General features: G+C 43.7%; 1 protein-coding gene across 20 annotated transcripts in view; it reads right to left on the bottom strand.

Annotated features, from left to right (window-relative positions):
* The window catches only part of RBFOX1 (RNA binding fox-1 homolog 1), a 1,460,760-nt gene that overhangs the window by 19,901 nt on the left and 1,418,721 nt on the right, over nt 1–22,138 (bottom strand). For all 20 annotated transcript variants that reach the window (XM_059415374.1, XM_059415368.1, XM_059415370.1 and 17 more), the window contains one exon: nt 18,617–18,681. In XM_059415374.1, coding sequence (XP_059271357.1) covers nt 18,617–18,681 — 65 coding nt within the window. The remainder of the gene's footprint in view (nt 1–18,616; nt 18,682–22,138) is intronic.

The raw sequence follows: 22,138 nt of genomic DNA on the forward strand, positions 1-22,138 counted from the left end.
TCAAAAGCAGCCATGTAGAGTCTTCTGGTCCTCATTTGTTAGGTTTTACTGTGCGTATGAATCATTAGGAAGCAAGATAAATGCATTTTTTTGGATCTTAGTTTGGGCTTCTTCAAATGTTTTAATGCTTCCAAAAAAGTATCTGGTGATTGAGCACTTCTTAAAACATCTTAAGAAAGTTTTGCCATTGCAAGAGGTACACCCAGGAATATAAATAGAGCCACCATTGGAAAATTCACTAGAGTTTACCCTCCAGTTGAAAATTCTAGCCATTTCCACACCAGTGAAACCTAAACGAAATTATATATGCTCTGAGAATAGCACTCTATATGTTTCTCTTCCACATAACAAAGTCACAGCCAAGTTCACTTATTGCCTCTCTTAAAAGACTAAAAGTTAGTGTCCCTGGATTTTTGCTTGGACACAGACTTTCTGAGTCCCACCAACATCTGGCTTCCAATTTCCGAGGTCTGAGGAGCAGTACACTTCATATCCCTGAGAATGAAGATGTTTGGGTTGCATATTTGTTTTGACTTGTTTACGTCTGACTTACTCAAGGGGCAGTAAGATATGGACACCCCCAATCACATGTATGCGATTCTTGGGTGGGCCAAACCAGCACCTGGCAGGACTTCTGTCCTATCGTGTGCCCACAAGAGGAACACGACCTTGACTACCTGGTTTATCCAGAGGGCCAGGCGCTCTGTTACAGCTGTTCTCCTATTACGGGGCAGGCCTCATTAGCTATCCAGTTCAGACCCTGTAGCCCTAAAAGACTCTACCGCCTTGCATCCCACTTCTGCATTTTCCTTAAGGAACTGTCCCGCCTACTAGACATTAGGAAAACCGTGAGAGGCAACCAACAGATATAAAAATGATGATTGAATGAGCAGGGAAAACCTGTAAGAATGTGATCTACAAGCATGTTTATAAAGACATTGGACCTTTTTCTTTAATTGTACCCAAATGTTAGGAAATGTGATGCTTGTCCCTCACAGCACTCTTCCTTGGGACATGACACACTAATTCTGAAAAATAATGCTACCATTTCTCTATTCCCTTCTGATTCCTCTCTTTCTTAGGTAACCTATATATTTTGAATTTTTTAGAGTGTCTTTAGGATTCCTGAGCAAATTTCTGAACAAAGGGGGTGACTCAAAGAGTTGGCTCAGAAGACAGCCAATTATCAAGTCAAATCTATGTCAAAGTGTGAAGTTATCACCAAGAGTGATATCGTAGGGGACAGGCAATGTACTGTGCAGCAGTGCCAAGGAAGAATTATTTAAAGTATCTGCAAAAAGTAGTAGCCATTTGGATGTATCAGTTCTATACTGATTTTTTTTTTTTTTAACTCCATGCAAGGAGTCCTACAACATCCAGGAAGATTTCCCTAACATTTCAGGAAACCTTCTTTCTATGGAGCACATTAATTCCATGGAGTCAACCTATAAGATCAGCCCTCCCTCCACCCCCCAACTATGCTACCCTTTAACCAACTGATTTTAAGTACAATGAACAGGAAATGCCTGCAAATAATAGCCTGGGGAGGGATGTCAGGCCAACGTGGCCCCCATATGAGGCCAACAGAGGAATCTGGGTAGAGTTATAAGGGACAGGTTTCATGGTGATGTCTCTGTCCATTATGTTATGCCATTTTTATATACAGTCTGTTTCTCCCCACTGGACCTTTAAGATCAGTGATCTATTTTAGCCCATGAATCGATCATATGTGACCCTCTCTGTGGAGCCATTTACCTCACATGACCAGAGAGAGGCACGATCAAAGAGGTTAATGACATCGCTAGGAGGTCACTGCTCTCCCCAGGACAAACTGAATGACCACAAGAGCTGGAGGTACAGTCCGGACAGTGGGCTCACCTCTCAGAGCAGAGAGGAGGCTGGCAGGGGAGCCTGACCCCTGATGTCAGTGCAAGTCTGTTCTGGACTCTCAACAAAGACACAAGAACTTACACTTCAAAGCAGTTGCACTTGACTTTCAGCAAAGTGGTTGTAGATGATAAAGCCTGGCCAAGTAGTCCTCAGCCTTGGCTGCACTGGTAAAAACACCTGGTGACCTTCTGAAATTCTCAGGAACCCAGGCTGCTCCTGAGATCAGTTAAAAGGGAATCTCTGTGAGTCCGTCTCAGGCACTAGTCGTTTCCGAAGAGCTCCTGGCGACTCTGTACAAGCCAAGGTTGAGGGCCACTTGCCTAGCTGAATGGCTCTCATGGGGCTGCTCCCTAGGCTTGCAAGGTGAGGTTAAAACAATGCAAATGCTGGTGCCCTTCTCCTGTGCTCCTAGCCTAACCGGCTGGGACACGATAAAGAAGGAGGTGGTTTAGAAGATGCTCGGCAGTGGAATCTTCTAGCAGCCACAGTGGAGAAGCATTGAGCAGGGCACAAATGCCATGTAGAAAGGGAGTTGAATTAGTCTCCTGCAGCTTTTGCTTTTCTCTGCAACTTCCATTTGCCTACCCACCGTGCTGCCCTCTCGGGCAAACTCGCTGTGTGGCTGCTGAGCCTGAAACCACAAACACTATACATGGCTCAGAAACGGTCCCTTCTAGTTTCTGGAGGCCTTCTGAGAGAACGGACACTAAGCCTCCTTTTTGAAAGAGAAGCTGGTTTCTGATGGCCACACTACCGTGCTCTGTATCTGCTTCCTCCCCTGCTCCTCTTCTCTTAGCACCTGGCATGGAAAACTCAAGAGCCTCTTTGCTGGATCTTCCCACTTTCCTTCTGAGTCTATACCTAATCCTCTTTACCATTTTTTTTTCCACCTGGAATTTTTCCTATTTTTGAGCCCTCTCTGGACTGCAGAATTTCTCAAACTTCCCTGAAAACAAGACTCAGCTAGACTGCTTGTTAAAAATCCATACATGTCTGGGTTTCAGCCCAGACTGCCTGAAACAGAACTTTTGGGAGAGAGGTCTGATCACCGGTACATTTTGGCCAGAACCTAGGCCCAGTGACTGACCAGCTCTGGGGTCCCCATTCACACCGTCCTAAGTGTTCAAAACTACCTGGGACCATGATTCTGTCCATGAGCACCAGCCATGGACAGAATCATGGTCCCAGGTAGTTTGTACCGTGGGGGAATTGGGGAACGTTGCTGAGAAATCTCCTGCAAGTTCATTTCCATTTTCATTTCAGAGCCCCGACTTTTCCCAGGAAGACTATTGGACAAGGGGAGGCTTGGTGGGAGCGGGGAGGATTGCTAATTTAAGAAAAATAATAAAATGGTTGATTACTGTGCACACGGGAGAAGGCTATATTTGTCTGGACTCTTTGTAACGTCGATGCCAAGGAGCCACTGGCCTGATGTCAATGGAGTATTTACCTATGATGGGTGGCTGCTGAGCCTTGTATCTACGCATTAAATGATTTAATTTTCCTGACCACCCATCTTCCTACCCCAGTCTTCACAGAGGAGGTGGCAGAGGAATAGCAAGAAGCACACACAAACCGGTAAGTAGTGGAGATCAACCATGGTTGGGTTGTCTCAAGACCCAACTCCTATTTACTCGCTAAGATTGGGCTCAGGGGAGCCCGCATAGGGGTAACGGGTTGGCCATGGAGGGTCATGTCTCTGCAGAGGGACTTCCTGATACCGTTCTGAACCTTCTATTCCTCCCAGACAAAATAACACAGCATTTGGATTCCCCTTCGAGTATGATGTTGTTAATTGAGGCTTGAGAGAGATAATTATATTCTGCTTTAACAACTTGGGATGTGGAATGGCATGGGCCATGGTCTTTCTCTCTCTTTTCATTCTATTACCAGACTTCATTATGTTTTACGACGGTTTTCATAGACCAGCCATCTAGACTCCGCATCTGACTCAGCTGGTGGTGCATTTAAATTAGTCCTGTGACCTGCCGTGTCATCCTTACGTCCCAGTTTTCTTCTTAGGCTGAATCTCATCTCTCTGCAATTTTCTTTCTTCTAAAAATTACCCACGGCTGAATTCCAAGAGACAAATGAAAAGAGTAGCCAGCCAGTATTGCTGGAGGGAATGAGGGAAGCTGGCTATGGAGACAGAGTAAAACCTGCGGTACAGGCGGGGGCCGAGGGAGGACAGACAGGGAATATTCTCCTGCTGGAGAACACCAGTTTTAAGTTTCACTGTTAAATATTCTGGTGGCTTCTCATTCGGTGGCCTCTTAACTCTCTTATGTCACTATGGCTACACGAAACTCGGGGTGGATATCAGGCATGGTAAGTTTCTTCTTGGGTCCAATGCTATGAGTATTTAAGCTAGCACGCGCACAAGCGCACACACACACACACCCCAACATGTGATTAACCACCACCAACGCCACCCCCCCACCCCCACCCAAGGCTAGCTAGTAAAAAATCCCTAGAGCCTTATAAGTTGCTCTTCTGGTCTGGCAGGTGGCAGTCAAGATGCCCCACAATGGCAGTGGCACAAAATCAAATTAATCCTATCTGTAGATTCTGGGGGTGCCTGTCTAAGAGTTTCTCAACCATGACTGCCTGTTACAAATCAACTACTATGTGTGTGTGTGGTTCCCAGGCCTGGGTATGCCCAAGAAACCACTTTGGTGGTCCTAACGCATCAGCCAGCACCGAGAACTCACATTTGTCTGTGTGAGTATTTCTTTGAACTCACATGCCCTGGCTCTGCAGGAAAGAGAGTGGTGTCTTCTGGTTTTTCAATTAAACTACACTAGTGTTGACTGCCATGGTTTTCAATGATCAATACTTTAATTTTTGGAAATTACCTTATATTAATGATATATATTATTTAATCTATTACTTATACTTATTAATTTTTTATGACTGTGTTTTCCAGGATGCTTCGCTTTAGACAAGGGGCAATAGGGCGGAAATGCACACTTACTGGGGAATCTTGCCAGGATGTGTTAAGAAGTTGCTGGAAGGGTCCTAGGGAATCCCGCCAGGAATGTTTTCTGAATAGTCAGATGTCACATGCAGAAATAAGGTGCTTCTATTACAATCGCTCTTGCCGGCTTTACTAAATCGTTTGCTGGTCTTGTTCATTCAATCCTCAGATGGTTTGCTACCTCCCAGGCACCCAGCTACCCCACAGGGACAGGACATTGTGCTCCTGCCTTTTAAATCACTGTGGAACATCTGTCCTGACCTTGGCTACCTGGAAGCTCATGGCCTAACTTATATTTCAGTTTTACTGCCGAGAAAGTGGGACTTATTTACTTGGGATCAGTATTTTCATTCTCTCTCCCTTTATCACTCGGTTCTAAAAACTCAAGAATTATAAAAAGCCCATTCAAATTCATATTTCCTCCTGCCCTGTGGTTATTTTTTTTTTTAAGGATTTTATTTACTTATTGGACAGTGAGAGACACAGCGAGAGAGAGAGAGAGAAAGCGAGCGAGCACAAGCAAGGGGAGTGGGAGAGGGAGAAGCAGGCTTCCCGCCGAGCAGGGAGCCCAATGTGGGGCTCGATCCCAGGACCCTGGGATCATGACCAGAGCTGAAGGCAGACGCCTAACAACTGAGCCACCCAGGCGCCCCTCTATTTCTATTTTAGTTTTGAATTAGGTGTACTTCGAGAGGCTGTGGCAAACTGTAGTATGAGATGGGGTATAAACAAACCAACCAGCAAGCAAATGAGCAATAGAATCCTCCGAAAGAAGAAATGCTTTCCTGATCCTTTTTGTCTTACATCCTTTAGCATATTTTATTTCATTTCATTTAGCCTCAGTTGCTCTTCCTAACACTGTGTATATATATATTTTTAATTATGTTTAACTGGGAAAGGAGAGAAGTGCTCTGAATCTATCCCTGATTTGAATATTTGGATATTTCTATCTAAAACTTCTGGGTTTCAGAAATTCAAACCCAAGTGCCTCTGCAGTCCCTTTGAGAGCAGTTCACTTCTGTAACTTTCGTTTTTCCAACCTTGAACAAGCTCCACGGCTCCACTTTTTTTTCTCAGCTAAAAACAGAACTAATGGTGAGCCTGGAAGGCCTGCCCTGTTGCCTTCCTGGGCCTCAGTTTCTTCATCTGGAAAATGGGAACAAACACAGCACAGGGTCCTCTAGATTTGTTTTTTCTTTTTGCATTTTGATGAGAACATGAATATGATAAGGCTTTATCTGGGGTGAAATTGCCATTTATTTTTTTGGCTACGTGTACTCCTAAAGAATAGTCATCTTCCCTCCCCCAGAGAGAGAAGGCATTTGTGTTTTTAAGTGCTGGACTTCCAGGGTTTTAGGCCAAGAGGGGGAGAGTCAAGAGCCTTTTTGAGGTTACAAGTCCTATCAGAGAGAGCCAGGGGCCTCTTGAAAGATAAAATCCCACCTCAGGTTTGGTTGGGCAGAGTGAAGACGGGCACAGAGGAGCCCCTCATGAGAATGAGTTTCTGATGCAGTTAGAAATGGGTCTGGCCTGTCGTAGGAACAGCTGCTTGTGATCTCTTCGGGAAGCAGCTCTTGTATAGGGGAAAGGAATCCCCAGCTTGTGGAGGCCCATGGGGGATTGGGGTGGGGTGGGGAGCACGGGGTGTCCAGGCTGAAGCTCTGGAGGCTACAGAGACCACACTGAGGGGGTCTGTGCCCATATAGGAGTTACAGGCAAAACAAAGTTAGTGTGATGGTGGAAAGGTCCAGAACCTTACAGATCCCCGGGGGATTCCTATAACCCATGACCACACCAGGCATTAGATTTCTCACCAGTGGCCTTGGTAAGACAGCAACACAGGCATATTTGGTTTAACATTTTGAAAAGTAATTCTCTGCAGAGCAACTGGTTGTACAGAAATCTACAGCCTTGGAGGTACAGGGGCTGGGTTTGTGAGGGGAAGAGCTCCACTACCGACAGGAAAGATAGACTATTTGACCTCATGATTCCCAGTTGCTTCTTCAGAAAAAAATTTTTTCCCCAAACTATTTTTCATCCAGTTTTACTGAGGTAAGTTCCACAAATAAAAACTGAACATAACTGGATTGAACAATGTGCTTTTTTGGAGCTGTAAAAAGTGATGACTTGATACACAAATACATTGTGAAATGATCACCACAATCAAGGTAATTAACATATCCCTCACTTCATACAGTCACCTTCCTTTGCGGGTGGTGAGAACACCTAATTCTACTCTCAGCAAATTTCAAGTCTCCCTCCTTTAAAACTTCTAGAAGTCAACATTCCAATACAAAACAAAACAAAACAAAAACTCATCTCTGGCCAAAAACTGATTGTAAGCCAGAAAACCTGCTTCCACAGGAGCAAAACAAAATATGCCTGTAGTTTAGCAATGTTGGTAATAGTAATAGTAACAGTTATATTATCCAGAGTGTCACGTAGTGTCCAGCTACTCAAGGAGATTTCTGCTCATGGTCACCATTAATTCAGTAACAACCCAATGAGGCAGGCATCACTCATTAGCCCCACTTTAAAGATGAGGTAGTTGGGATCAAACAGGTCAGTTAGCCTGCCTGTATTATCTCTGTAGTAAGTTAATTTTGCTGAGTAAGTTAAGTAAGTTTGCTTGTAGTAAGTTAGTTTGTTAAATCTAAGTCTCTGGTCATATTCTATAGAACAGCAAATATTTGTTGCTGCATCAAAGTACGTAGAGTGATCGTAAAAGACTTTGCCTCACATCTGGACCAGAGCAATGACAGGTTGTGGGCAGCTGAGCGAGACACGGCTCCCCAGAAATGTTAGTGTTATGGGGGTCCTAGAGGTTGCCCAGTCTAAAGGCGACACCCAGTTTCAAGTGGATTTAATTTTATTTGCTTCCTCTTGCCTGTGTACAGTCAGTGCTTTCAACTAATACTATATGCTTGAAAATATGTCAATCAACAGCTGAGTAAGAGAACCCCATGAATTTTCACCACCTCCTTTAATTGTGAAGGAATGTTCAGTTTCCTCTCCTTCTGACTGTAATTGGTATCATTGTCTTCATTTAGCAGATGAAGAAACTGAGGCTCCGGAAAGCTGAGACAGACCTGATGGGACTATTCCAGATTATGTTTTACATTCATGTGGGTCTGTTATGCGATCAATAAGAAAATGCTAGTGAGAAATCTCATTACACCTTGGTCTTTGGGGGAACGAAAATGACTGATGGTGGCCCTAGAGGAGTTGAGGGGGGGAACGTTCCCATAAGACAGATTACGAGGACCCCGCAACTATTGGAGGTTCTTAATTTCTCACTGAGGAAGGGAAAGCAGAGAGAGGCTTAGAAACCAACAATTGGCTAAGACAGATTCTCCTACACCCTGCCAGGTTCATGGAGTGTCAACATTAGTTACTGAATATTGGGGTGGGATTGAATGTTGCTCTCCATGGTGCTGCTTCTCAGATGTCATACGCACCGCCCAGGGGGTTTGAAGGTGTAGATTTGATACAACAGGACTAGGGTGGGCTTGAGAATCTGAATTGCTTACAAGCTTCCAGGGAGGTCAACACAGGTGGTCTGGGAACCGTGCTCTGCAGAGCAAGGCGCTCAGAACCCTCACAATGGACCACTCCAATCTTGAAATTTTAGAACAGACTCAGGCAATCACTCTTTCCCTGTCCTTTGTTCTAAGTTTGACATGGAGAAATTGAAGAAAATAATCCAAAGACTAGAAGAGAAATGGCCCACCATTCTGGGAAAGCTGTGGGGCTGACCGTGTCCAGGACACAGGTTTAACCTGCCCCCATGTCCACTCCCTGAGCTCACTGTCCACTAACTCAAAGTAGTCTGCACACCCTCTAACTACACAGACATGGGGAGGAAAATAAGCCCCCTGTCTTTGAATGCAGTCTAAAGTTTTAAATGACAGAAGGGGACCACGAACAGAGTCGGGGATTGATGGTATGATCAAAGTATCCAACAGTCATGGTCTTCTTTGTGAAGGGATTCCATGCCTGTGAGCGTGGTAGGAAGCGCTGATCCAGATTACCAGATGCTGGGTGTATTTCTATAAGCTCAGGGCCAAAGCATTTCCATTTTAGGATAATTAAGGGGAAGGGTATTTAGCTTTGATTATGTCTCATCCCCCCACAATCTATTGATCTGTTGGAACACTCACACATCCTAATGCGGCACGTATCAGCCCAGGAACAATGACAAAATTCATGAGTTAGTTCCTCCTTACCAGAGGTTCTCTCAACCTTTCATCTCCAAACTATCATCCAATTCCTGAAAATGGTCCCTACTCTACGTGTGTGTGTGTGTGTGTGTGTGTGTGTGTGTGAGAGAGAGAGAAAGAGAGAGAGAGAATTAAATAAGAAATACACTATGGTTTTGAGTAGAATTTAATTCTAGGGGAATCAATCACTGTGATTCATGAGAAGTCATTTGTTTCTGTCTAGTGACTGCCCAGAGGTACGTACCGCATTTAGACATGGAAATAACGTAGAGACCGCCGTTAAACAGAAATCGGTTCTACTGGAAAGGAATGTGAACTTCTCTTCATAGATACAGGGTCAGAACTTCTTTTGCTAACTTAGAAGTAAATACTGGATAATTTTAGTGAAAAATTACCTCTCACCCCAAAAGCATAATGACTTAAAAAAAAAAAAAGGCAAAAAAGGGAGGCATCTTCAATATAGGTCATAGTCACGCACTAAGGTTGTATTGTGTGTCTGTTCCCTTCTCCTTGACGGGGACGCTGCCTTCCAGGAGGAGAGCACTGAATATGCCGTGTAAATGGTCCCTCCAGGGGCCTCCATCTGCTCCTTCTCATCGGAGGCCTCTGACCTGCCTCTAGAAAGCATCGGGCTTTCTCACCTGCCTGAAACCCTTCACAGCTGAAGGACCCTAATGGTGCTACTTAAAGGATGGGTTTCATTTGCTTCTTTGTGGCCTATCAAGTCAATGATCTGCAGCCCGAGAAGTGTGTAATTAGGCCATGACATGACCAAAGGACTTGTTCCATCTTGTCTCGTCACTGGCAAAAGTGTCTACCCACATGGCTGTGACAGCTATGGTCTACTGGGTTTGGAATTTCCTTTAATGTCTCCCCAAGTCCTTGCTGGTCCAGTCTGTTGACTATCACAGTCTTGGTACCCTTTTTTAACAGCTTCAATTACATACATGTTCATCCAATAGCGCATAACAGTTGTTAGGAAGCCATTCTAGATTATGGACCAAAGGCAATTAGTTCTCAAAACCAAAATTTGAGCACTTTTTCTTTAAATGTGTGTGTGTGTGTGTGTGTGACATGTCTGTAAATTAAAAATAAGAGAAATTCAGGAAATCTACCAGTAACAGCCATGTTTCTTTTTGACACTGGGGGCTTTGTGTCCATAAATAAACATGAGTTTAAAAAAATCATATCAATGCCACCATCAAGAACTATACGTCCTCTCCTTCGCGATTTCAGAACCATCTCAATTGTTACCAAATATAATCATTGTCGATCTGCATGGCAGGTTGTCAGAAAACATAATTAACTTTTTTTTGGTGAATGCCAACTGGGAACTATTTGATCTATAGGGACAATAGATAAATTACCGGTGGGTTTGAGAGCAGGAAATTCAAGTCCCTTTTTCATCACTAAGCCATGTCTTAGCTAGGACTGCTTGAGGCTGCAAACATGCCTTGATTGGACTTTGTTAACAATAGCAGAAGAAGGAAGAGGCAGCACAGGACCTGGACTGATGGAAACTGGGTTCACAGTGCCATCCTCGGACGTCCCAGAGCACATGGAGAATCCACCTGAGGGGACCACACATGTCCTGCTTCTTTCTGGGACAGTCCAGTAGAAACCTGTTGTCCCAGACTCGTCAATAACAACAGTGCGTCCCTTCTCTGTCTTGACACATTCTGGATAATCACTTCTAGGGTCACCCTGACGACCCTGCTTATCTCATCAGGTTGTTCCAAGTTTTACATGGTACCTGACACACAGGGACACTACCGAAAAAAAGTGACTTCAAAAATAGAAATCTACATGGTGAAAAGGAAAAAAAAAAAAACCCAAAAGTGGCAGGGAAGGTACTAGAGGTCTGCTTACTTCCAGGAAAGCTGACACATCAAAATCCGAACACCAGAGAACGGACAGATTGGCAGGCTCATGTAGCCCCTCCCCCCAAATAACTTTGTACTTATCAGACAGAAACAAAGCAAAACAAAACAAACTACCCCTGCAACTCCCTGCCTTAAAAAGAATTTGATTTGCATATACAACTACCTACCAAGTTTTTAAAGACTTGTCCACACCACACCCAGCTGAGCAGATCTGGTCACTGTTCTTCCTAAACTCTTTGAGTGCCTCTAGAATCCATTAAGGATATAACAGACTCAAACCCCTGAATTTCAGAGATTCAGGCGGAGCTGATGTAACCTAGAGATTTCTGGTTTCCTCAATGCTCATGCCTGCCGTCCAGATTCAAAGCTCTGACTGGAATACATGAAAGTAAACACAGGTGCACTCCATGTAGTGCCTTTCAGGTGCCACAATTTCACAGCTACAGTCTCCGTACTTCCAAAACACCCTGTAATGTGGAATCTATACGCCCCTAAGAGATGAACTGAGGGTATGCCAAGAAATTACTTCTTTATGAGATTGCTCCAGTAAGATGCCACAAAGCCTTGAGATTCAGGGCAGAGACTTGAACTCTCAGACTGAGCCAAAAAAACTCGCTCAGCTCTACCGAGCTCAGCTCCCCAAGCTGTAAAATGAAGGGGCAACATCCACTGTCCAGCACCGGTGCAACGGACAGCTCAACAGCACGGCATCTGAGGGGCAGATTAGCACAGTGCACAACGTGGCTGGTGGAACTTTGCAGACCACGATTGTGTAACCATCGTCTTAGACGACAATCTGAGTCCAAGACTGCACACCTCCTACAGCACACTTCGGGAAGTCTTAGTAAGATCCTGCTAATACTCAAGTCTTCCACTTTCATCTCATGAACATGGTGACAGGAGTGTTGTCCTGTATACTGCAAGTTTTAAGAAATTTGTTTTCACCTGGGGTGTGTGCCTTGTGACGGGAAACTCGCAGGCAACATAGGTTTCTTTCTAGTTACCCTAAAGTTGCCTGGAATAATTAGCTTCAGTCTCTCCTCCTGAGGGGAGCCTGACTCACAGAACACAACTCCCAAATGAATCAGTTAAGAAAGTGAACTTTAAACCAAAAAGAACAAGCATATAAATAAAAATAAGAATACACTACATACTTTTATATCTATCTATAAATATAAATGTAATATGTTATATATAATATATATATATATTTTTTTCTTTTTCCTCCAAAGTGGTGTTCTAATTTAAAAAGCTGGACATGCTTTCCCAGCACTGGGGTACAGGATGTAAACAAAGACATTAATGACTCATTTCTGCTACATTTCTTTTACAAGATGACACAGTGTGTTTTTTCAAATTGCAGAACCTGGGAGAACTCATCAGGGCATCTGAAAATAGCAGAAAAGATAAAGAGCTGAAACCAGGAACCACCTTAAGAAGGCTGCATCAACAAAGGTCCAGAGACATAATTGAGGCTTCCTGCAGTGATCTGACTCCACAGAATCGAATCCAAACCGACCACCTTCTGACCCCAGATCTTGTCTCAGCTGGGAGATGCCACGCACGGGACAGAGACACTTCTGTCTGCTCTGAGCCTCCATGAACCGAGCTCTCAGCTCCTTACTCAACTGAGAACCACCGTCTTGGCCTCGCTCCTCACCGAGGCTTAGAATGCACTCACTCTATTTTTCAATGGTGGATTTCTCAGAGAAAATAACTGAAAATGTAAATGAAAGATAATAGGGAAGCTACCACACCGTTGCCAGCTTTTGTTTTGCCAACTAAGAACACTAAAAGCAAAATTGAAAGAAAAAAGAAAACCAACAACAGGCCCCTGGCTGGCTCAGTCCTTTAAGCATCCAACTCTTGCTCTCAGGTCTTGAGTTCAGGGTTGTGAGTTCAAGCCCCAAGTTGGGCTCCAGGCCCAGCATGGAGCCTACTTAAAAAAAAAAAAAAAAGAAGAAGAAGAAAGAAAGAAACCAAAACAAAGCTACCATGCTGCCATCCCTTCCTAAAAGAAAAGCTCTTTTCATGGCATCTGAGAAAAAAGCCTGGCTAAAGCCTGAGGGCTCCGAAGACCAGGGAGCTCAAAACCTGCTCACATTATGTGGCTGGGTCCTTCTCCTATTCCAGCGACCCTGTAAACAGGTCATCAGAAAGAGTCACCAGGTCTTGAACTGGCCTTGGGAGACAGGGCTTTAACCAAAGCCCCAAGATGCGATCTCCAAGATCTCACCCAGCACACATCACAAAGAATGAGCGCTGATTCTTCACCCGAAAACAGTTTCAACCCTGTTGAACCTGGTTCAGACAGCAGGGCTGGGGAAAACACGGATACTTCCCTCCTCTGCTTTGCACTGTCTACCCTCATTAAGGGATCTGCGTTATCCACAGAAGCAGCTTTCTGTATTCTACGCCACAGCAAGAAAAAGTAAGATTTTGAAGCCCCTGAAGTACAACAGTACTTTTTAAATTAACCTTTCTACCAAACCCCCCCCCAAAATAAAAAAAAAAACCAAAAAACAAACCCAAAAAGCAAAAAAATAAAAACAAAAACAAAACAAAATTAAAAACAAACAAACGAACAAAAAAACCTTCCAATGGTAAATTAAATGTTCCATTCAGGATGTTCATGTGCTCTATAAGCTGACAAGCCCTCAGTCTTTAGTCTGTATCATTTCATAAGGACTCCAGATACAATGCTACCTCATTTTAAATGGAATTACTAGCCTTCTTTTAATGATGGCATTTCTCTATTATTTAATCTGAATCCAGGAAGTCAAGAGTCTTAAAATAGATAGGGAGTCCCTGCATTACATGGAAATCAACACAAATTCTTTTACTTTTTCATTTTGGAAAAAGGAAAACTAAGGTTTTATGTAAACAGTTCCGTTCTCTATCTTTAGTTCTAGAGCCTACACTTAGGATAAAATGTGACGAGAAGGCAGAGAAATGTTTCTCCCTCCTTCTTCCTACCTTCCTTCCTTCCTCCCTCTCTCTTTCCTCTTTCTCTTTGTTCTTTTGCTCTCTCTTCCCATTCACCCTCCCACACAACCATGTGTCCAGTCACCCACCTATGTACGTACGCGTCTAGGTTTTTATCTCAGTCACCTTTATACATTTAAATTGGAGTAGACCCAATTCTCCATGACCTCAGACACATGCCTCCTGAGTTGTAAGAAAGAACTGCTCATCTATTGGTCTCTGAAATAGAAACTTTTATTCACAGGTTATGACTGTCACATTTAAAAAAATGTTCTAGTGTGGGGCTTATGACTCCCTGAATTTGGTAAGTCCTGACCTCTGTGTAATAAGATTTACCTAGAGACTCTTAGGAGACCTTTGTGAGGGCCTGAGGCACGGGTGTGTGTGTGTGTCTGCGTACATGCTTCTCTTAGCATATGTGTATGTATATATAGACACACAACATACACACACATATATACAAGTATGTCTCTATATTCCAAACACAGAGAACAAGATAACTGATACTAGGGCATTTTCCTTGAGTTTCTATTAAGTTGAGCTATGAAATTGCCAATATTCTACCATTTTGTCAAAAAATAGCAAGGTTACGTGATACAGTCTAATACGTTTCCGATGAAATGTTAAGGTCTCAAAAAACAAATGAACAAAAAAGGTAGAAAATAAAACAAAGAAACAAAACCTTGTTGCTTGTTGTCTCTTTTGCTCAGTCTAGGGGCAACTGTGCAGCCTGTCTGTCCAAAGTTCCTGACGTTGGGGGGTCTTGAAAGGAAATGCAGGTCTCATGTGCGAGAGGAAATGGGCCCTGGGAGCCGTCAGCACAACAGGATCATTATGAAACTGCCAAGTGAACCACCCCATATTACTTTCTTCTCTAGCTGCTGGAATCTGGCTCCCCTCTGCCCTAACATGGGGGACATTCTCATGCACTGGTTGTTAGGAGATGTTAGAAGGTTCAGCAAGCAGGACAAGCATGACAGATGTCTGCCTTTCTGGAGAGAGAACATTTTCATCAAAGCTGTATATACATCATACATACACCCCCAAAATATTTGTGGCACAAGTCACTGAACAGGGAATGTCCCCTCCCGCTCCACCTCCTGGTTCGGCTGTTCACAGATGCATCCACAACCAAGTCATAAAACACAACGAAACCAAGAGCCAGTCCGGAAAGAGAAGGCTGCCCCAGGCTTAATTCAAGCAAGCCATTCACCGAGCTCATGTGATGGTGGACCTGTCGAATCCAGAACGCATCACGGACACATCAGCAACACCAAGTGCATGCAATGACCAGATGACCGTCGGCCCCACTGCCATGCTTTGATCGGTTCAAGCTCAGAAAACAATCCCCTTGGAGAGTCTGGACCGTGGGCTTTCCCTCAGTCAAAGGGAGGTTAAAAATGAAGATCTGGTGAAGTCAGGTGCTTTCCACACATTTCCTAAATGCCAAGGAGAGATATTTGCCTATTCTCATTAAATCTGTCAGGGAAACTATCAAATTACCTAGTCCAGGCAGGTCTCTTGCTTTGGGGGAAATCTTTGCCCACACCAGATGGTCTTCATTCTGGAGGTCAGCATTCAGCAACTCTGAGGGTGCTCCCAGATAATCAGCATGTGATCATTTAACCAAGAAGACGATGGGGAGGGAGTTGCGAGGTGTCCATCAAGGACCTTCTGGACAGTCCTGAGGTTACTGGAGTTCAATATTTTCCAAAGGTCCCTGACTCTTTAATTTGATGAGGACTTAATTTGTGCTGATAAAAGGTAAAATTCTATCAACTGGGGACACCAAGCTTCTCTTGCTTTCTACACTGCTGAAGAGCAAATCTCATGGCTACAAGTGAAGTTAGTGGCTGTTCCTTTTTTCGTTCTGTTGATAACCAGTGAGCGTTACCAAAACGCTCTCAATTCCTGCCAATTTTGTTTCCTGTTCTGAAGGAGTTTCTTTGGGTTAAGAAGTTTTATTTCTCCTTGTCATCCTGTTTGTCTTCTAGACGAGAAGAACCCAGAATCTATCATGGCTAATACTAAGGTGGGCTCATGTAAAAATAAATTATTGCACAACTGCCCTGAGATAGTCTAGAAACTTGGCATCTTTCATCCAGATTCAAAAGCTATTCTGATAATTTCACGTTCTCCCCAAGTATGTGTCTTCTACCAAAGGGACAGACAGGTCTTCCTTCTTCTCACTTGCTTACTAGACATATAAGGAAGGACCACCATGTCATAAATATGCTTTATAAATTGTACCAGAAATATCATTTTAAAGATTGTTTTCTGGTGATTTGCCTATTACTGCATTTACCTCAGTGCAATAATCCCATATGGGGCGAGTGTCTTGCTTCTAATCAAATTAAAGAGGGCTGGTAATCAATTTCCACAGCAGCCAAGAAGACCCAACGTACAAATTTCTTTCATAAACAGCAAGAGGCCAATTACATGGACAAGAGTATATTTACTTGGTTTCTTCCACGGAAACGATTATATTAACGTGGGAATTGTAGACTCATTCAAGATTTGCCAAGCCAACAATGAGGGCAATTTTCGGTAGGACACACTGCCAATGAGAAGTCTCAATAATGTTAAAATAACAGATTCTATACACACATTTGTACAGGGTGACCCCCAATGCAGCAACACTTTAACTTAATTTTCAAATGAATGCCAATAGAGATGGCCAGATTCTCAAGCAATTCTATTTAAGAATACTATTAAATATTGTTTTTTTTTTAAAGTATCTAGATGGGTCTTATTGAAGAAAGCAATTTAAATTATATCTTTATTATTAACCTTTTTCCAACTTGGGGGGAAGATGCATTTATGCTGAGAAGCAAGATAAAAATCCAAAGAAATAAATCCGTTTAAGATTCTTATAATTATACAGCAGGCTAAAGTCACTATGATTATAATTATATACAAAGTGGGTGTTTGAGAATTTAGCATCTAGAGATATTTTCATAAAAATAATTAAGGGTTGTAGATGAATCACATTACAATTGATACTTTGCGAATCTTCAGTGTGCAGAGTTTAATAGCATTAGGACTTCTCATTTGTAGAATGAGCTCTAGGATTTCAAGATTGCCATCAGTCTTAATGACCCTCTCTCGTTTCCTAATCCAGTGTCCAACTGTACTGAAGACAGGAACGTACATAAAAGCACATTTTGCGTCTTGGCAAGAGGATGTGGGCTAAGTGGATAATTTATGTATTTAGAACTGCATCTTAACAAATGTTTGGATTTCTTTGGAGGCTCCGTCCAGCCTCGAGAACCTGTTAGGGCTGTTTATAAGGAAACGGTAATACTATCTACATGCAACCGGATAGCCGATCTCACTTCTATCTTGCCCAAGAGCCATTGCAAACAAGTGTATGCATGGGGTTTTCCAAGTGCCGTTTTTTGGGGGGTTCAGTTGTTGATGTTGCTTTCTTCTACCTCGGAAGAAATCTGCAGCTACGTCGAGCTAACGACCCATCTCGTGGGAAATGGAATGGAGCCGCAGAGAAAGCACACACCGCAGCACACCGGGAGAGGATCTAAGTCACAACAGGCCAGGGAGGAAGGAGCACCAGTGTCCGCTGACACTTCCGACTCGGGGGTCAAGTACACCGCCTGCTTACCTGTCTGACCCAGCATGCCTCAGCCACACATGCAAATCGTTACCGTCACTGTTTTATCCATGAGACGTATTTTTAAATTAAAAGAGTCATTACCAAAAATAAGCACCCTCAATGACATTTGTACATGCAGAGCCTCTGAACATTCACATTTATGTCCTCAGAAAACAGAGCCAACGGGTAGCATTCAAATATGGAAACGCACTTTTTTTTTTTTTTTTGCCTCCCCCCACCCCCACCTCAGGCACCTACAGGAAAATAGCTGTGGCTTGCCATTTCAGAAACCAAGTCATCTGTCAAGCCTGGGCAAGGGGTAACGGAGCTCCTCCCCACCCCCTGGCCCCCACTCCCGCCATCCATTCTGACTTCTGCATTTCTTAGTCCCTCTCTGTCCCCCTTCCACTGCCAGTCTTAACACGAGGTGCGCGTTACAAATACACCTGGTTTATCTTAGTAAATCTGGACATGGGGCCCTGCTGGATAGAGTGAACCTCCTTAGGAATGCCAGGTACATCTCCCCCATTCCTTCGTGTTGGATCCAAAAAAAAAAAAAAAAAAAAAAAGGGGAAAGAAAAAGAACTTTTTGGGGGGGGGAAAAAAAAAAAAAAAAAGGAAAGAAAAAAACAAGGGAAGCGGGTGACTGAAGTGGAGGAAAACCTGCGGGCTCTTCTGGTGTTCGTCCTAGGAGCTAGAGACCATGGCTGCTGCTTACACGGAAGACCGTGGGAAGGCTGTGCGGGGACAGTTTGTGTGTGCATGCAAGGTACGCTGTCGCAGGGATTGAGAGAGATCGGAAAAGCAACTACACGGGCACAAAACACAGCATTTTGGGTCTTAGCAGAGAGGGCGAGAGTTTAGGATGGTCTAGGCTTGATGATTCATTCTGTCTCTACGTGGTACTGTTCACCTTCACCCTGGGCCCTGATTTGGGGGTGCTGCCTCCCCAGCAGTCATGCATGCGCACCAGAATCAGACGAGAATCTTGTTTCCCACCAGCTAAGTTCATTTCCAGGTAGTTGTCAAGCGGGAGGAGGGAGACTCTTACCTGTCACTGTAGGCAGCGGCAGCGGCAGGGGTCGGCTGGGCGTAGCGGTATGCGGCATAACCACCCTGAAACGCAAGGAGAAATCTGACTCAGGAGTGCAGACGAGGCGAACTCAGGGGCGCCCAACCGTGAGGCCGCACCAGAACAGCAGTAACCCACATCTACCAGTCTAACGTGGAGGTTAATGAAAGCTTAGTACCAAAGCAGAAGTACCAAAAACACTGGAGAGACAGGGGCTTGGCTACCAACCCCAGCTGGATGTTAAAGGTTAGCGGTTGTAAGCATTTCCCAGAGGAGGAACCCAGACACCCTTCTAAAGAGACGTACCTAGACGGTTAATGGTGACTGTGTTGGGGTGGGTAGGGTTATGGGGGATTCTCTAAACACTCTGTATACTTTGCTGAACTTTCCAGATTTTCAAAAATGATTATGCTTTGCCTTTCCTTATTAGCCACTAACTTACATCTTATTCAAACTCCCCTCGATGAATTCCTTAAAAATCCAACATAGGTTGAGCTAATGCCCTCCTGTCTTACATTGATATTTCTTAAAAAAAAAAACAAAACACCACTTTGATGGAAAGTTTATTAGTCATCTCTCGCCTATGTAGCTATTCAACCACTGAAGCAATTAAAGAAGGCTGTGTTTCGCTTTCTAAGTGTTGCATAATTATTTTTTAAAAAAATGGAATGGTGAACACTTGTTAAAAATTCTGTCTTTTCCGCTAAAGATATCACACTGGTGCAGATAGGGAATTTGTTTGGTGCAGAAAATATGATAAAGCTTTCCAATTTGTAAATAAAATCATTAAGAGAGGGGGTGAAAAAAAACCTGAAAAAATAATTAACATTTAGTTCCATGTACCAGTTACTGCAATTGTTCAATTAAGCAGAGGACAAGCAAATGGTCATATTTGAAAGGAATTGTGTTCAGCGGAGCATTGATTATCAAACTGTGAAAATAACCGAGCTTCTTGCTCAGCAGACCACAGCGATACATCAACCACTGTCGACTGCTTTCAGCACAATTAACAAACAGGATCCAGTCTCTACCCATAACACAGGGGATGCCTGGGTTCTAATTAGAATTCACCATCCCACAATCCTCTGAGGCAACAGTTCTCACCCTTACCATAAAGGGGCAACTCTGAACAGGGGAGGATACCCCTCCCCCCAACAGCCAAGCTACTCCTGTGTCGCAGAGAATCTAAAAACAAAATCGGGAGTGAGGGGTATGTTACACTGCTTAGCTTTGTGCCTAGGGGACAGCCCAGTGGTAAGATAAGGACACGGATGCTGTAAAGAGCAGCTTTTGAAATGTGGATGTCATCTCAGTAATTTATCTCTTCCCTCTTCTAACTTTCAGAATAGATTTCCCATGATTTACATAGTGATTCAAAAAATCTAGTTTGTCCTTAAAGAAATTTGTCCTTTGGTTCAGCCCTGGAGGCAGTATTAAAAAAAAAAAAAAAAAAAAAAAAAAAAAAAAAAGAGGTCTTAGCCAGACACCACCTGGTGCTCCAAACACCATGTTCTCTAATTAGGAATGGGGAAACTCATTAAATGTGCTGAGGAGTTGTGAAACCAAAGCGGTTGTCACACCAGCACCAAGCTCAAGATACAGAATGATGGGCTGAGGGGAAATTAGGTCACCAGATTTCTGGAGTCATTCTTTTTATCTGCTTGTCCATCTCCTAGGCTTTCCTGATGCGTCCAGACAGACACAGGTGTGCAGGTGTGTGTATTAAACCGTGAGGTAGGGAGGGAGGAGCTGGAGTTGGTTCAAGGATTGCTAGGAGGTGCTAAGTGTCACCAGCCGAAAGCCTGGATGGCAAAAAAAAAAAAAAAAAAAAAAATGGAGTGGGGTAGTGTGTGTGTGTGTGTGTGTGTGTGCTTCTTCGAGAGTAGAAAGCAAAAGCCACTGAGAAGGTATTTGCATCAAAGGCCATTAAATCAGTCATGATTTGGTGACTGTGAATTTGGTTCCAGCAAAGATTTCTAGCAACATCCCCCCCACCTGCACATCCTCTACATTTGAACTCTGTATGGGTCCCCAACTTCCATGATTGTTTCCATTAGGAAACGTGGGTAGCCAGTGTGATAAATGTTGTGCAAACAGCAGATAAGGCAAATGGACCTCACTAACGACCAGTCGGTATTTACTGTTTTGAGCCTGGAATGGATGTGTGTGCAGCTGGGACTCCTCTGCCCGGCAGACATGCTTGACCATGGCGCCTTGGGAAGAACCCATTGTCTCCATTAAAAATAAGTGTGTGTTTCTACGCGAGACAGGCCCCAATGGTCAATGCCCTGACAACATCCTGGTCTTGGGTATTTAGGAATCTGTTCACCAGCATTCCCTATTTAAGACTCAAGGTCATAGTTGTCCAAGGTCTGTGGAGCCAATGGAGAGACTGTGACCTTGAGCAGTAGGCTCCTTCCTGTCCAGTGGGTATGCTGGTGGTGATGGCAATGTTCTGCCCCTGAGCTGTCCAACACAGTCATCACTGGTCCTTGAGTGACTACTGAACTCTTGAAATGTTGGCTGGTGAAACAAACTGCAATTTTTAATCTGTCTGGTTTGAGTTAATTTGACTTTCCCCATCAAGGGTCATGTGGAGCTGACAGTTTCAGTATTGGACAGTATTTCAGACCCAGACAGGTCTGAGAGATCCTTCAAATAGGTCATCAGCACAGAAAGAAAAGGGTCAGAGGGCTTGACACCACCATGTGCACGGTCTTCTTTTGCGATTTTTCTTCTGTATGAATCCATATTAGGGGAATAACAGAGTTGTGTATTAACTCTGTGTATGTGTGCATACACTGTAAAATGATCAAAAAATACAAATTGCTTTAATTTGCCTTTCTAACAGGTGACTCTAATCAATTTTATTGCTCCCTATTTTGCAGCTCGCTGAGCATAGCCACAGCTCCTGCAAGGTTCTGTGCTAATGTCTGAAAAAGGAGCGCTCCCTTCCATTTGCTGGCACCAAACCATGTTCATGTGCAAACTGGTCTTCCTGACCTTAGGACAGAAATGCATCCTTGACCATTAGATTTTTTTTTTCCCACCACCAAACCAAATGCAAGCACCACATGGTTCTGTGCTCCCTACTCATAAAATATACTCATTTTACACATAGTGGGCAGCAAGCTATAAATGAGAACTTATATAAAATGTAACTCTTGAAAGGCCATTATGAATTCCCCCCGCCCACCTCTGCCACCATCACCAGAAGTGGCCTTGAAGATCCCGACTCTATATTGTCGGAAACCTTGCCTTTGCTAGCGGGCCTCTGGAGGTTGGGGCAAGTTAGTGATGGGGGACCTCTAATGGTTCTCCAACAAAGTATTTCTAAAAATGCACTTCATGGTATACTAACAATGGAAGGAAAAGGAACTTTCTGTGACCAAATAGGTTTGGGAAATGCCAAATTAAATTAAATGAAACTGGCTACTTCATCTGTGGAGCTTTCTAAAACAATATTGATGAGTGCTGTGGACCCTCAGTGCATCTCAGAGT

The sequence above is a fragment of the Mustela nigripes genome, chromosome 11 (assembly GCF_022355385.1).
Source record: "Mustela nigripes isolate SB6536 chromosome 11, MUSNIG.SB6536, whole genome shotgun sequence".
In the NCBI taxonomy this organism is placed as follows: Eukaryota; Metazoa; Chordata; class Mammalia; order Carnivora; family Mustelidae; genus Mustela; species Mustela nigripes.